The sequence below is a fragment of the Chelonoidis abingdonii genome, chromosome 23 (genome assembly GCF_003597395.2).
Source record: "Chelonoidis abingdonii isolate Lonesome George chromosome 23, CheloAbing_2.0, whole genome shotgun sequence".
Lineage (NCBI taxonomy): Eukaryota > Metazoa > Chordata > Testudines > Testudinidae > Chelonoidis > Chelonoidis abingdonii.
In genome coordinates this window covers 13212309-13229877 of record NC_133791.1, presented here as the reverse complement: position 1 = coordinate 13229877, position 17569 = coordinate 13212309, and the positions used below count along the sequence as shown (strand labels likewise).

Here is a 17569-nt window from a genome sequence, read left to right as displayed (position 1 = left end):
TCATCAGGTATCGATGCATATACTAACACATCACTAGCTTAATACCTAATATCCAAGGCCAGGAATGGAATTAAAAGCTCCAAGACATCTCACACATTCAGTAGCTTTTAGTCTATTCATGCAGAATCCCCTAACAGAAATAAAATTCCTCCACAAGCACTGTGCTTGGGCTTTTATCTATACACTGAATCCTGCTCAGTTGCAGTAAAATGATCTGTTACTGTCTTCTTTTGTTCTGTCCCTAATTTCTTAGGATTTTCAGGAGAATTTTGGTCATTCCTATTTTGCAAATTCACTCTGGCCAAAAGTTTCAGGCTCAATCTACATTTAGGATCCAAAACAAATAGTCTGATTTGCAAAGGTGATGAGCAGTCAGCTCTAACTGAAGGTAAACTGAAGTCAGTGGGAAGTGTGGACACTCACCTACTTTAAAAAAAGTAGGCTATTTATAGGTCTCTAAATGTGGAATTAGGTGCCTAACCATAGACACCCAGATTTGAATTTTTTTTTTTTTGCCTCTCTTTTTTGGTAGCCATAGACAGGAGTCAAGTGGCAGTTCAAATCTCTTCAGAGCAGAAGTCTCTCTCAGTACTTAATACAGTGTGGCAAAGTACTTTCTTCTGCTCAGCAGGCTCAGTCCTTTTTAGCCTTGGAGACACAGGCTTTGGCAAAGCAAATCCTTCTAGGTAGCACAGGGTCTGGCTATTCCTTCCCTCAGTCAGTCCCTTGTACTTGTTTTCTTCCCTTCTGGGGACACAGTGCAGCCTTCCTTGCTCAAAGCATTCAGAACCTTGCTGCACCTCACTTACTGACAGCTTCCCCCATCTCAACGTTGGGGAAGGTTTAAAAAGGTCTCAAGCTGTTGGAGCCAGCTGAACCTAATTAGTTCCCTGGTAACTCCTTTTCCAACTGAACCCTATTTCCCCCTGGTTATCTCTCCTCAGTGGATTGGGAGAGGCCTTTTAACTCCCTCGGACTAATTACTACCCCCCACCCCCGTAGCTGTTTGTCCTGGGTTTGCTGCAACAGCTAAGACATTAGTGACAGTGTTAAAGTAGAAGAAAGGAATCCATAACTAGAGGCAGAATACAATACAAGGAATAAAATACCACATTTATACATTTCAAGGCTTTGTAGTCTCAGTAACATCAGCGAACAGCTACAATTTTACTCAAAATGACAAATAACAATTTTACTTTTTTTTCCTGAAAAGTAGGTATGGAATATTCAAATGCTCTTGCAATAATCTTCAGTAACTCACTCATGCAGATTAAAATAGAGTTGAGGAAAATATTTGCAGTAACCAATAAAGTTAGTCCCTCTTTCTGCTGGCTAATTGCCTGCCAGCATATGTTGGGTTTTACAAATGTATCAATTATTCAATGGATAGTTTGCATGTAATCTTAACTAAGGCAACAGGAAGTTTCTGGTATTAGGGAATTATAATTATTAGTAGAAGAAGTAGTAAAGATTTATAGTATGGTAGCACCCAAAGGGACCAGTTGGGATTTGTGTAGGGTGCTGTATAAAGAAAAGAGGCAATCCCAGTCCTAAAGGGAAAACAGACTGAAGCAATGGTATTGCAATACTAATGGGCTTCAAAATATTCCTTATAAAAGGTGTAACTAATACAAACATTTCCTACAACATCGTAAGTGTTAGGAATAACCAAGGACAGAGCATGTACTCAGAAGCAGAGTCAAGTGAACCTGAGGCCAGTTGTGCTATTTACTGCTTATCTTGAGCCAGAGGAACATAAACCAAATCAGAAGTTACTGGACTATATATCATCACTCATTGCAGACGTCTGGGGAAATATTCACAACAGATCCCAGAGCAGGCAATTTCAAAGCAATCGGTGGGCCAGCTGGTGTGTAGCTAGAAAGTTGTTTGGCTAACCAGCACCAGTGACAAACATGATTGAATCATGGATATTGAATGTTACAGATTTCCTACACAGCTTAAATGTATCTGGATGTTTTTTGTGTGCTGTTAGGATCGGGTAGGATGGCAGGGTCACATCTCTTTGGGTGGCACAATGTTCTAACAGAGCTGTTTTTAAAAAGAGAAACAATTTTTTGCTGAAATTGTCTTCCATTTTTCATCCAAAAAAAAAAAGTGTGGAGGATATCGATCCATTTTCCAGATTGTATCCATTTTCAAAGCACTTAAGCAGATGCATAGTCCTCATGCCCCCCTTTACATTTAGATATTAATTAGGTGCAGTGTGAGTGCCTTCACCTGAGAGTTAGGGCTTTACCCCATTGGAGGCAGAACAACCAGCAAGACTCCTTAACAGTTTCCTCCCCCTCTGTCTGACGATAGTAAAGCATCCCTGAGTCCCGTTCTTTGAACACTGAACAAGGAACTTTATTAAAATAAGTTGAGCTTCTGCCTAGAACCTTCCCTCAGCACTATCCTTCCTTACTTTCTGCTATTTAAAGAAACAGTGCACATATCCTGATGTGCCTCAGAACACACCTCCTTTCAAAATATGTTCTACAGCTCCATCAGTCCCAAGGTTCCCACTTTATTTAGACTGTCGGTTCTTAAAGACACAGACCACCTTGTTGTCATGTGCACATAAAAGCCCTAGTGCAATGCCTAGCTGCTGCCTAGTGCCTGATCTCTGCCTGGGGTTCTAAGTGTTCCAGTAATAACAAGAATGAGAAACAATAGACTGCTTCCCACATGAATGCATCTGTCTCTGCAAACGACACACCAGAATGATACAGAACTTACGACCTTGTCCTTGGGACAGCTGGAGTTTACAAGATAAAGGGTGACCCTGACCAAAATAACACGTGACATATTTATAACACTTGTTATTTCATTTACAGATTTGTGTTTGGTATGAAGAAGTGACTCTTCTGTACGCTGGGTGGGAGCAAGTTGATTTATATATAGAGTGACCAGATGTCCCGATTTTATAGGCGCAGTCCCGATTTTGGGGGCTTTTTCTTGTATAGGCACCTATTATCCTCCCCCCCACGGTCCTGATTTTTTACACTTGCTGTCTGGTCACCCTATTTATATAACTGTCATCTTTATTAGCTCCAGCTAATTTTTCAACTTCAGACTTCCACAGCCCCCATGAGACACCTTTTATGGGAAAGCCTGGTAGAATTTTAAAAGGGGTGAAATCAACAGGGTTCTATAGAAGTTACTCTCAAAACCCATAGACATGAACAGTGAATGAGATCCTTGCTCCAGTTATATTAGCCATTTCATAGAATTGTGTAGGAGGTGGCTGGATCTTGGAGGATCTTGATCACAGTCCTGAAAGTTGCCAGTTCAGATCTCACTCATTTTCCCACTGGATCCTCATCGCCAGTGCAGTTGGACATCGTGCTGGCCACATCACGCCCTTGTGTGCTGCTGGTCCTGAAAACTGATGTGCCTTTGTTTCGTCAGTCCAATGAGCTCGGGGAAACTTACAGAATGGTGTAGCCGGGATAGAATTCTCTATTAAACTGAATAGGAGAGTTAAAAAACCTCTAGAAAAGGTAACATTCCTATTACATCCTATAGAACTTTTCTTTAAGGGACTGTGGACTTACAGAAGGAACTGTTCAACTACTAGGTTTTTACATTTTACTGAGGTTTTATCTCCAAGGGGCTGGATAACTTGGGCACTTGTTCTTGGACCAAAATCTAGTGCTGCACTAATAAAACCTTGAACAGACTGGCATCTGAGATTGGTGACCATGTTGAGTGACCAGATAGCAAGTGTGAAAAATCAGGACAGAGATGGGAGGGGTAATTGGCACCTATATAAGAAAAAGCCCCAAATATCAGGTCTGTCTCTATAAAATCAGGGCATCTGGTCATCCTATGACTATTGATGTACTTGACTATTGGTTTACTATTTGTGTCAATCAGCATAACATAAATGGGACCCGTTCTTTGTCAGGTTTTAGACAGCAGTGGAGGATTGCAGTGGGGCAAGTTCTCTAGGGCTCCACAACATAACTGATACTCTGAGCATCTCTGCACACATTTTGCCCACTTCTGTACAGTTTGTCTTCTGGCAAGGTTGTTATAATTTGTTAGGAGACTCAAAGGGATTTTTATTACTCACCAGAGAAGATCTTATCTCCCATCTGGTGACAGAAAGACCTAGTCTAAACAATCCGTATGTAAAACTCGAGCTTCATATTATGCAAGCACATAAGTAATGCTAGCTGTGCCTGTCTTGATCTTCTGTTATCTAATGTCCTGTGTTCAGACCTCTCTGTTGCACCAGGAATCACGCATAGGAAACAGTGCAGTCTAGGTGTTTGGGTTTGAACTGTGTCTCTAAGTCCTATGCCATGGTGGGGATGGTGTGCAGGCACACCACACCAATGGCCTCCTCCTAGAGAACATGACCGTGGCACCACCCTTTGACCTGAGTGCCTCTACTGGCTGTTTCAAGAGCCAACTCCTTCCCAATCACTTTGGGGAACCTAGAGGAGTCCTTGGGATAGATTTGTCTCGGTGCCTAAGGAGCAGGTACAGAAGAGAGTCGGCTTGCCACCTTCCACATTCAGAGGGCGAAGCATCTGGGATAGTCTGGGGCAGCCCTAACTTGTATCCCTGTTGTAATGACCCTTGTCTTCAACCATTGAAACAGGAGTGAAGAATCACAGGGGCTCAGGTCTATACTGACTGACCATTGCTACTCTCTCTTTCAGCCCACTCACACCATGCCTCATATGCAGGGAGATGGGATCAGCACAAAGCTGATGGAGGTGACTATTGTGGGAGGCTGCTGCACAAAGGGGGAATTCATTGGGGGCACAAGCAAATAGCTCCTCATGCTGTCGCCCCCAACCCTTTGCACACCCATATTGGGCCAGGCACAGCCAGCTCTACCTGGTGGTGCACGTCCTCTCTTTCCTTCCTTTCACTCTGTGCTTGCATTCCAGTCAAAATGCTGAAATTCCCACTGAGTTATTTTTTTAGGCCTTCAGAACGGTGACTGGTTTCAGAGAGGTAGCCGTGTCAGTCTGTATCAGCAAAAACAACGAGGAGTCCTTGTGGCACCTTAGAAACTAACAAATTTATTTGGGCATAAGCTTTCATAGGCTATAACCCATTTCATCAGATGCATGGAGTGGAAAATACAGTAAGCAGGTAAAAATATACAACACATGAGAAGATGGGAGTTGCCTTATCGAGTAGGGGGTCAGTGCTAACGAGCCCAATTCAGTTAGGGTGGATGTGGCCCACTCCCAACTGTTGACAAGACGGGGTGAGTGTCAACAGATTCAGACATGTTTGCATGGTGTGTCCCCAATCCTGATTGGAGCTCTGGGTTCTGTTGTTAAACAAATTTTAAACACAACGGTTAAATAAAAGGTGCAGGGGTTCTCAGTCAAGACCAGGGCACTTTGCTTGTTTTCAACAGCTTGTTATTGCAGCCCCTGGGATTTGCACACATTTAAGTGACAAAAGGATTGTCTAAAAAAAAGTCCCAAATCCTCGTGCACTGTGTATTTATGCCTTTGCTAGAGTGGCTCAGTATGTTAATACCTGAGCGACCCATTGCTGGAAAGTATCTCAGTATTTCTCTATTATCGTGGTATAATAGATCGGTAAGGGTTAGATCATCCCTGCTGATTTTCACTGCAGAGAGGAAGAAAGAAGCAATAAATCGCAGACAAATGGACAATACATCTGTCAGAAGATGAGGAGCTGAGCTTAAATGTCATCATTCTTCAGGACCTCTGACCCAGGTGGGTGGAGAGGATACAGACTAGGTGGGGAAGCCACACTGTGCAGCAGCCTCCCTGTTGGGAAATAACTATTGTAATTAATGCTGACCACTTTGCAGCAGGCTGTCTTGCCCTTCCTTCCTGCACAGAACCCCCAGGATCACCTGTGGGAGGGAGTTCCATGTACAGAGGAGACAGACCAGTGCATTTAAGATCCACCACGTGGATCTGTTGCTAGATGTGAGATAGGACCTCTTCTCAAACACAGAATGTCCGTACTTCTGAAATAATGGACTCAAATTTCATGATGATGACAATGACTCACATTTAAATAGCATGAAGGGTGTGACACCAAGCTATGAAAGGCAACAAAGGAATTGTTACGGTCCACATATCTTACTAAATTCATCAAGTGTTGCCCAGGTATGTAGCACTTTCAGTCAGCAATCAGTAGATATGATGCAATTTGTATTGTAGTAGTTTTCAGCCCATGGTCCACAGACCCACTATGCAAGATTTCCAAAGCAGTCTGCACGTCCATTCGAAATTTTTTAGGGGTCCGCAAATGAAAATGTTGAAAACCACTGGTGGTGTCCTTTATTATCTTGGACTCCATGCATCACTTGGGGAAGAGAAGCACCATGCGCAGTTGGAGACATTGCTATTATTATCACTCCTGTTACAGATAAAGGACCTGATCCAAAGCCCCTTGAGGTCACCAGGAAGACTCCCATACTGTAATGGTCTTTGGATAAGCCTCGCAAAGTTAATTCACCAATTTGAATGGAACAATACATGGTCTCTCTCTCTCCCACCCCCACCGACTCCAGCTCCCAATGAGTAATGCAGTCACGTTAGGTTATTCCCAAAAGAGCTTTAGCGGGCTCTTTTTTTCCCTCCTGGTCTCAACCAGAAGACGGCCCATACACAGTGTGGGTGAGCCATAGCTGGGAGCTAGCAAGGCCTCTTTTGTCTCAGGCCGAGCTTTGCCTGTGGCATCTATTAGTTTCCATGACTAAGAACTCTATGAAAACTCTGGGCTAAACCTGAATGTTGGAGTGTGTGAGAATAAAGCAAGTAGAAAATACCAATCTAATCTGGTTTGTTTGAGAGTGTGACCTAGATTCCAGGACCCACAGCTAAACAAAGAGGAGTACTTTGTGTGTGTGTGTTTGTTTTGTAATCAGGCTTTCCATCACTATAGCAAACTCTAGTTCACACACAGTAGGAAATATTCCCCCAGGGCTCAGTACAATACAAACGCTCTTTGATTCGGATGCTTTACATCCTGATGTAAGGTGAAGATGGGGGAATGTCATACATTCGGGGAAAGGAACAGAGCTGACATATTCCCTCTGGGCTCAATCCTGCTCCCACTGAGGTCAACAGGAAAACTACTATTGACATCAGTTGTGCAGGATTGGGCCCCAATCTTTCCCAGTACCACACAAAGAAAATCTGCCTGTTAGATACTGGACGCATCACCATGGTGAGTTATTCCCAGGCTCCAGGAGGTGATGCACCTAGAAACAATCTCTCTTTCTCCTGTTTCTCTATTTCTTTTTCTCTCAAGAAAATACAGTGTCAATCTTGGCTCCAATACGCTTGTGCATGGGTGTGCCACTCCAGACACAACACAGCCCTAATGCTGGGTGGATCCAGACCGTGAAGGATTCCTCCTGTATAGAGACTGCTAGGTGCTGGGTCAGGGGGAGCAGCCAGGATGTACTTATGCCAGGCTGATCTCTGCTTGCTGGAACAGTGCTTCCAAGAACATAGGCAGACAGTATAAATTATGCTGTTCTAAGTTAAATTGAGGACCAGATCAGTACTCCTACCGGACCCCAGGATTGACGAGCACACTGCAGCCCTTCTCTAGACTTGTGCTGACTACAACTCAAATGTACCAGAAAACAGGAGCCCTCTTTATTATAGTGCCACTTACCATAACATTATATCTCCATACCCCTATTTTTTTTTTGCCTGTTTGCTCTGTGTAACTATAATAAGAAAGGAAAGCTTTCACTCTGTTTTCTGCACGCTGTCCCCTTAAATGGATTGGAGTTCCCTTGCCTACTGCACAGGGTAGCTGCCGTTCTGAATTTTAGTCCAGATGCTGAATGTTACAGAGGGCAGGGCTGCGTTCTGTCTCTCCTTAGGATTTTAGAATTGTTTTTTCTTTAGTTCTTTCTTTTGTTCTTTGTCTGAAGTAAATGTTGTCTGTGTAATAAGGGCGTGACCGACAGGGGTGCTGGCAACAAACAGGAGTCAATATTCATGGACTCCAATAGCTACTGTGGCAATCTATGCCAAGAAATACATGCCTTGAATTTTATGTATGGGAAAACTTAGCTGTCTGGAACTAGTTTCTCTGAATGGTATTCACAAGCTAACTATAGTTATGGAGGCTGATAGATGGTCAGCCCAAACTAGACCATCGGATCTGACCACCTTTGAGGAAGTTTGGCTCTAGCCATACATCCCAACTTTATGATTTTCCTAGGTGTGTGCATATGCTAAGAATTATAATTACAACAACACTCATTTCATGGCACCAGAGATAGTGCTCTCGATAAGACTGTATCTGTAAAATGAAAACAGGAAAAGCAGGCTTACACATTTCAAAATAACACACTATTAACTAGTTTTGACCTAAGAGGTCATATCGGGCCTTGACTCTCACCGCTGGCTTCAGTGGGACTGCAAAGATGTTAGATTGTATGCTCTTTGGGGCTGGGACTTTGACTCCATTTTTGTACCATGTCTAGCACAATGAGACCCTGATTCAGGAATACCGCTTTTAATGTCAGTGCAGAATTTTATCCTATGGATGAAATTCACCCCGTGCAGAGTCCCAGCACAAAGCTTATCAGTTACTTAAACTGCATTTAAGTCCAGTGGAATTTAAGTGGTGCATGGGCCTGGTCCTTGTGTAATACCGACAGACCCCAATCGTCAGTGGGTGGGATTGAACCGCGGACCTCAAGAGCTTATGTATGAGCTTCTGTGCATGAGCTAAAAGCCACCTGCCTCTTAGCTTCAGCTGTACAGATTCATCAGTCCTCAAGGCCTAGGTGTTACTAGAGGGGGACAGAGCACCGCACCAAGCAGGCATGGGTTACACTTGCCCTCTGAACTTGGGGGGAGTTTCAGCCTGAGTGAATATTCAGGCACTTGAGCTAAACAACGGGCTGCTCATGAGTATTTACGCTAGTGAAGCCCAAAGGGTCACAACCATATTAAAACTGAAATTCGCTTTCACGTTTGATTGACTATTTGCAGATTCTCTCCCCTCTCCCACCCTTCCCCCATTTTCTCAGCTATACTTAACTGAAACCTTCCTATGTCCCCTTGGAGCAGACTTTTCTGTCACAGCATGGCACTGATCGCCTCCCCATAGCAAACATCTTCCTGTTCATTCTAATTTGCAATATGTTACCCTGATTCGCTTGTGGCTGCTCCCTAATTATGTTCCAATGTATTTTAACCGTTAAGATATAATTAGTGTTTGAGAAGCAAAAAGCAACTAGATTTCATTATTTCTAGTGTACAAATGGTATTCAATAAATCATAGGGAAACTGGATGGTTCTGGGGAATTGCATACGTAGCCTTTGCTGTCTTGGTCTCTGTTTCAACTCTAGTCTATATAAAAAGTATCCAAAAGTTTTTATTATTTTGATGGACTCTGTGTGATGGTCCAGTATCTGGGAGCAGTAGCTGGGGAGCTCCCGCTAATTTTAACAGCAGAATGGGAGCTATGCTTCCAATCCTGCTGCTCCCCATTACGTTAACCCTCAGCAGCCCCAGGAAAGAGGCCCAGGAGTAAAGTCAGTCCTGCAAATTGAGGGCACTCAGCACCCTGGAAGATGACACTTCCATAAACGGATTCAGAGACTGAATGGCTAAAACAGAGGGACTCATGGGAAAAGAATATCTGTGAATATTAATTCAAATTAAAAAGTAAATTGTGATTCAGCCATATGCCAGGAACCTAAGCTTCCCTAACCAAGAGTTTCAATCAGCGAGGGTTCAGAGACCCAGCGTATGAATGAGGCTGCAGTTTAGGGATCGTACACGCTCTCTGCTCTGAAAATGGTCCTATTTTTGCAGGATAATTTAATGGAATCAGGACTAATTTTCATGCATCTGACGAAGTGGGTATTCACCCATGAAAGCTCATGCTCCAAAACGTCTGTTAGTCTATAAGGTGCCACAGGACTCTTTGCTGCTTTGACTAATTTTCAATTTTCAATGAAATGCATAATTGCTCAAACTCCTAGCCTTCCAAATGATTTGCTCCAGAACCCATTATGAGCTTTCAGTGCTGTTCAAAGAAGTTCTCTTGCAGCATTCTCCAATATCCCTTTCAGAAAGTTTCTTTCTCTCCCTTTGTTATTTCCTAGCCGTATCGCCTCATGATTCGTGACTTGACTCTTTTGACCCAGTGTGACGCATCAGCCAAGAAATTTTAAAAGGCAGGATTTTTCTCAAAGGTTCAGATGAAAGTCTGATTTTTCAGCACAGTTCACCAGTCAGGTCCTTTTATGTTACAAAATGTGATTGTAGCAGCCTGACATGAAGCATTTTTCAGAATACAACTGAACAGCAAGGAAATTTCTCAGAAGCAGGAGGAAAGAAACTGTCCTTTTGCTTTTGAGAGAATAAAACTGAACTTACAACATACGAGGCCTTCTCTGCAAACTACCAGAGCAGTGGACAATTAATTTCTAGGTGCAACTGTATGCAAAAGTTTTGCAGGGTTCACTGGCATCTACTTCTCATCTACAATTGACACACTGGAGCTGGGGTGCTCTTTAAAGCTTGGTGCCTTAGTTTCCCCATATCTTAAAAGGGAATAATACATGCCTCACAAAGGTATTAGGAAGTTTAATAATTTAGGGTTAGATTTTCAAAAGCACTTAAGCAATTTAGGAGCACAAGGCCCTTTGAAAGTCAATGGGAAATGTGGTCCTAAATCATTTACTTGCTTTTGAAAATCACAGCATTAATATTTGTAAAACATATTAAGATGCTTGCATGGCATTAAATCTATTTGGGGGTTTTCTAGGTTGGACTTCACTGTCAGACTTTCAAAACAGCTCAGGGCTAGAATTTCAAGTGTTCATCATCCAAAATTGGGGGCTGATTTTCAGTCATGCTCAGAACCCTATATGTGAGGCTCTTTTGAAAATTTGGCCCTGTATTAGCTAAGCATCACATAAGTGAATTAGGTTAGTATAAATCATAGCAGACTTTTGCTCTTCTCCTTTCCCAGATTTTAGGAAGCCTGTTTAGAGTATACAGGTGCGTTTGTTTATTTGCAATATAGAAAAAACCTTTCCAGTTCCACTAGAAAAGCTTACGCAAAACACTGTGCCTGGCCACATGTTCTAAATGTGGCCAAATTTTGGCATAGTCTAATCCCCTCTGGTAGCTCATTCCATAGCCAAACCTTCTTCTCCAAGAATGTTTTGTGTCCAGCTCTCATGAGTTTTATCAGGGCCTTTTAGCTGCTTTGGCTCAGAGAACTAGGTGGCTCTTGCACGGAGATGAGGCTTACGTACACTATATTATTGGCAGTAATTATTTTATTGTTCTGAGTACAACTAAAATCCTTACTTGTGACAATCTGGTGAGAAGAATGTAAATCAGTAGCTGCGTGTGCAATTTGCAATGAATTGTTTTATCCTTGTTCACGGCTTTAACATCTGATAGAATTGAGAGAGATCTAGGTCATAGGGCTTAGCGTCCCTTGCTAAGACCTCTACATTTTCTTTTCACCCTGGTTTCTTTCCCAGGGATCTTGGGAGGGGAGGGGCTTCTGTTCCGATCTTATTTTGCTTTTTGCCCTTTTTGTTATCACTGGATAAATAACTAGGTTACAATGGCTGTCCCAAGTGCAAATGCTAGCTAGACCCAACGCAAAGCTCCAGTGAACAGGCTGTGATCTGCAGAGGTGCCTGGAGGGTACAGAAAACACCCCTGCAAGCTATGGAGTAGCAGTTCCTTCTCTCCTACCTCCTCCAGCTGCCCCTACTAGTCACAGACATTATAATTAAATTATACCGTCCTCCCACTAGCTGAGTGCACCGATTTATCACCCGGCCTGCACAAAGTCTAGGGAACATCTATGGACCTGTTTAAATGCAGGGCAGCCCCAATTTGCTGAAGGTCTCAGAGGACATTTGAAATCTTTGGCTTCCGCAGCTTAATAGGATGCTGACTAGTGATGCAGACAAGATGGTTTCAAAAGGTCCGCATAGCCAGCCAGTCTGCGTGGCTGTCCAGCACACATTTCCACTGCACTCCAAGCTTAGAACTTGCAGCTCATGCTCCAGGTGACAATTTGTCATGTGGAAACTGCTCAGTAGCATCCTCTGCCACCCAGTCTTGGGCATCCAGACCGATGTCCTCATTTTCTAGCTTGCTTTGGAGAAGCTGAGGGCGGCTACGTATTGTGCTGTGGATGAGAGGAACATGGCGCACAGTGAAGAGGCTAGAACCTTGGGAGGATTAGCCAGGGTTGTGCCGAGAGGTTTAGGAGCCAGAATTTGGTAAACCAGAGTTGTAACATGATAGAGTCAAAAAGACAGTGGAACAATGAGCCTAGGATGGACTTCAACCGAACTGCATCCTAAATGAAGCAACTAATATGTAACAGCTAAGCGAGGTCCAGACTGTCTGTCACATCTAGATCACTAGCTTCAACCATCTCAATCTGATAGTCGTAAACACCCCTTGCAGTCCTATTGTAACAACTCTCCATGTAATTACAATGAAGTGGGAACTGTGCTCATGCAGTACTTCCCCAGAAACACACCTTGAACTGTGAGAGCGCGATGATGCAGAGTCAAAACCTGACTGGCCAGGTGCCTTTCCAGCTATTCTGTGCTCACCAGCAGACAAAGGGAAGAATGTATCAAATAGAACAGTAGCGGCTCCCAGGCCATTAATCCACATTTTTCATATTTCTCCTTTACATTCCTATCTTCAATAGCCAAGTAGAGTCCATCATGCTAACAACCCCTGAAGAGTTCACTCACTTTACCCATCAGTCCATCAAAGCACTTCCTTGGTACCATTAGAAATACTCTTTCCAGTCTGCTTGCTCTGCAAGGAGGAGATTACTTTTACCAGTGTCCTCGCTGTCCGTATCAAGCTACATTCATACTCGTTTCTGAATTTGGATTTCCTAACTTCATCATAAAGAAACCAAACTATTACGCAGCTGTAGGCATTCCTCAATAATGCATGGAGGAATAATATCTTATAACAAAGTGTAAAGGAGAAGATGAAAGCGGATCACAGAATTAATCAAGCATCGGTTAAGCTCAAGCTGTTATCTTGATCAGAAGGAAAAACATCACTATAGTTTTAGCCATAGGAAGTGGGTGTGGGGGAGGCCAAAGTTCACCACATCTGCACCAACGGCAGTTGCCCTGGGCATCTCTCTGCATTTTCCTTTGGCTTACAGGAACAATGATCTGTTTCAAACAAGATAATTACAAAGGGTAAAATTTACTGTCATGCGAAGGGCAGCACAAGACCTAGGCATTAGTCAAGTCTCACTTTAGCCCTCAAAATAAAGCATAATTGGGATTTAGATGGTGCATAACATTGCTCATCCTTTGCGCAGAGGGGAATTTTACCCTTCCTACTTGGTTTTGTTGCTGCACACAGGGGGACAAAAATCTCACAGGTATTATAGGGTCGTATATGAAAATAATGCTATGATGTGGAGGCTTACATTTAAGAATGTGTTTTATTTTTATAGGTGACTATAGCACACAAGAAACACCCAAAACAGACAGCCCTGAAGACTGAAGTCCTGTTGTTATTTGCAGAACATGCATGTTGCAGGCTTTCCCACCCTGACTCACTTATATATCAAACCTGGCCCAAAGGGGTAAAGAGGAGTGCATAACTCAGCCTTCATGGTCCATTCCATCCTTGCCTTCTTTGCTGAGGTCAACACTAATGTTCAAATTTGGGGAGGTGGACACTTGTCCAGTACTCCCAAAGCTTATTTTGCACGGGCTGTGTAACAACAGCCATCAGATGATGTCAGCTTTTAGTCACTTCCTTCCTGGACTCACTGAATACAAACTTAGAAACCTAAAGGTGATCCCCATACAAATCTCCCCAGCTATCTGGGTCCCAGCTTTAGTCAAGTAAATGATTGGCCAATGCGCTTCTCATCTTCTCCCTCTTTTTTTTTTTTTCTTTGCAGGTCTACATGAACTCCAGTGTTCCCTGCCAGTGGAAAACAGAAGAATCTCTCTGGATGAATTATCTGAGGTCAGCTTCAGTGAATGCAAATTTAGTTTGTCATTAACGGATCTGTTGATCATCATCTTCTCTGGAGTCGCGGTCTCCATTGCCGCCATTCTGTCAAGCTTCCTCTTGGCGGCGCTGGTGCATTGCTTCCAGAGATGTGCTCCCAGCAAAGATGATGACGATGAAGAAGACAGCGAGGACTGAATCTTTCCTATATTTAAATATCCCTCATTTATAAATTATTGGATCAACAGCCAATGTCAAAGAAAAAGAAAGAAAGAAAGACGAACCTAGATCTCTTGACACTGGATCTGTTTCTGTGGAGTTCAAACAAACATTGCTTTTAAACTCAGGGTGGGACTAGGAGAGGAAGAAAGAGGGGAATGAATCCAAAAAAAGTCCCAGTGTTTGGAAAAGGTTGTCCTCATGATAGCATATGTACTTAATAGATTGTTCTAACTGCACCCTAAAAAGGGCCCACTATATATAGCATAAATACAGAGCTTTTAGTTGGAAATACAGAAGCAATTTCATATGGTCTCCTCCCTCTACCTGGGGAGGGGGAGAGCCAAGTAAACTTCCCCAGCTTCCCAAATGACCAAATTCAATTAAATTGGTTCATAGAGTTGTGTAAACCATTATAGGAAGTTTGATGTTTTCTTTACATATGGTGTCTCTGCAAAGATTCTCCCGCAAGTCAGTGCTCCGAGTTATGGGCCTCATTCAAGCAAAGAAACATTTTAAATAAACCAATCGTGTTCTAGGTCTCAACAACAACAAAAAAACCCTCAAGCATTAGCTGCAGTTAAGCCACTGCCCAGCATACCTTTAGCCAGGGTATAAATAATGATAGATTTCCTTTTTGGTTTTGGGGGCAATGAAGCAAAGACAATCCTTAGCTCTGCAATACTGAGGACCAAGATCTTTCTCCTAATGTATCATTAAATCCTGGAACAACACTGGGTGTCATTAGCCACTTGAACAACTTCACTATAATCAGCAGAGAGACACTCCAACTGGAATTGCAGTCTGCATACAGCAATGTACTGAAATACTCTGGTGCATTCATTCTACTTCATTATAAATAGAGCTTCATTATACCCAAGTTCATGACCATGAGACCTGAGGATGAAGCATAACACTGCATTTGAACATCCCCAAAGATTGAGAGGTTTCTTCTGAGTTTGCATTTTAAAATTGGTTCCCTCAGCTGAACTGGAAAAACCCCAGTCTCGGGGCATTTGCAATCTGGGTCAGATCTGTCTCTGAGTTTTGAAGTTTAAGGCCAGGCCTAGCTAGAAGTGAGTCCCAAGTATGAGTATACCAAGTTCCCATTATGAAATACAAAACAAACCATCTGGATTGTGAATACCCACAATATTGGAGAGTTTGGCATGGAGGTTTTAGCTTGGCCCAACACTAAGACGAGGCCAGGGATAAAACATGGCTGTGGATCGTGGTTTAGAATACAAATCCCCATCCATGTTTAAACACTGATTTTGGGCAAGATTTAAATATGTGATGAAGCCCCAGTGATTTCAGTAGGATTGAAGCACATGATTAAGTACTGTCCTGAATAAGGATGCTTTGATGAATCAGGGTCTTAGGAGGTACTCTCATAGCAGAGATGACTTCTCCCCCCCTACCCGTCACAGTCATCCCAACAGCCTTGTCACTGCATAGAAGAATTATGTTATGTTTCCACAAGGCAGGAATCACCAGGGAGTTTGCTCAGGAAGGGGGTTGACATTTATCAAAGAATGTTTTAAATCATTTATTTCTTCAGTGAGTCAATATTGAATAAATAGACATGATGAAAAATGATGATTGTAATGCATGGAACTGGGGTGAGATATTAGAAGAACTGGGGATCTTCTCCTACTCTTGCTCTGGCAGCATGACATAGTCAATGAAAATTATTGGCCAATAAGGCCCTGATCTTGCAAGCAGATCCAGGTGGGACGATGCTGGTATTCACACACCCCTTATTGTATTCAGTTGGACTTCAAGCAGGAGCAAGGGTCTGCTTGCAGAATCTGGCTCTAAATTATTGTTTTGAAATACTAAGGGCTATGTTCTGCTCACAGTTGCACTGGTATCAATCCAGAATAACACCAGTGAAATCAATGGAGTTAATCCAGATTGGCACCAATGCAAACAAGAGCGGAATCTGGCTCTAGGATGCATCAATTCTGACTGTATTATAGGTCTTGTCAAAACTTGATTTCATCTATAAAAGGGCAGATATTTTTGTTAAAAAGATAAATGAACATTTATTACAGGAGATTTTTGGAATAGCAATCGACAGCTTTTTTGGACAAGTATATTTTTAAAAAATTTGTCATGGAAATATTTTTTTAAAAATGTACAGACTGAAAATATTATTTAGAAAAGCTACGAAGACTGAAAATAGTACCAAAAACCCCAAAAACAAACACAAAAAAAGAAAAAGCAAGCCAAGAACTATGCTCTGTTGTAGAAGACTCAGATGTGACCATAAGTAGCATCTAACTACTGTAAAAACTGGTATTGTTTCTGTAAAACATTTTTTTTTGCTATGATTTTGCCTTGCACAGTTCATGCAGATTGATTTTTATGGCAATCACCCAAATCCCTTGTATCTATATTGTGTGCTAATTGCTCAAACAGATGGGAGTGAAATTTAATTTGCCTATTTGACAGGTTGTGTGGGTCAGTGGATAGGGAACAAGACTGGGACTCAAGAGACCTGCATTCAGTTTCCAGTTCTACCGTTGGCCTGCTATGTGACTTCTGACAGGTCACTTTCCGTCTCTGTGCCTCAGTTTCCCTATCTGTACAAGGGGGATTAATACTTATTTATCTTTACAAAGTGCTTTGAGATCTGGGGTGAAAAGCACTATATTGGGCTATATATTATTATTACATAAGCTAGGTTGGAGCACAAGATATACAGTAAATCTAATTCTGATCTTACGTCAGTATAATTCCATTGGTCTCAGTGGAGTTACTTCTCATGTACACCAGGGTGAGATCAGAATCAAGCCTAGTGTAATTCAGTTTCTCATTCCACCCTATCTCTGCAGCTTCTTCAACTTGATATAATGTTACAGTTATAATCATAAGACTATTCTTTCTGGAAATGCACTGAAACAAAATTAATTGGTCCAGTCAAAGAATATGCTGCATCAATTCTCTCTTACTCTCTTCTTGCTCTTTCAAGAAAATGAAACGACATGATTTTCACTAAGTAGTGCCATGGTTACAAATTACACAAATATATTTCTAATGAATATATTGCTTCTGTTGTTTATTTGTATATGAGAATGAAACCCCCCCACCCACAAACAAGCACCTGATTCTGTTCTTATTAAAAAGACACTTTTCACAACATGAGTGGAAATACACAACTCCTTTGCCCTACTCGCTCAGCTAATGAAAAATGCGCCATTTGCAGCATACACAAATATGTTAGCAACAGTTTTATAATTAGAGCTGTGCAAACAGCTTTTAGTGACACATGAACCACGGTGACACTTTTCTGCTTACAAGTTTTATTATGGCTCCAAAACTTGGTCCAGATTCACCAAATGTTTTGTTTGAGCAAATTTTC

General features: G+C 42.2%; 1 protein-coding gene across 2 annotated transcripts in view; it reads left to right on the top strand.

The window, feature by feature from the left end:
- Window positions 1-17251, top strand: part of LRRC38 (leucine rich repeat containing 38) — a 35110-nt gene extending 17859 nt beyond the window's left edge. The window contains exon 3 of one of the 2 annotated variants that reach the window (XR_012654774.1): window positions 13931-14003. Coding sequence is in view for 1 of the 2 variants with exons in the window: in XM_032775374.2 (XP_032631265.1) it covers window positions 13931-14181 (251 nt within the window). In the remaining variant the exon portion in view is untranslated. Of the gene's footprint in view, window positions 1-13930 lie in introns of both variants that reach the window. The other variant, XM_032775374.2, reaches the window with a different exon arrangement.
- The last annotated feature ends 318 nt before the right edge of the window (window positions 17252-17569 follow it).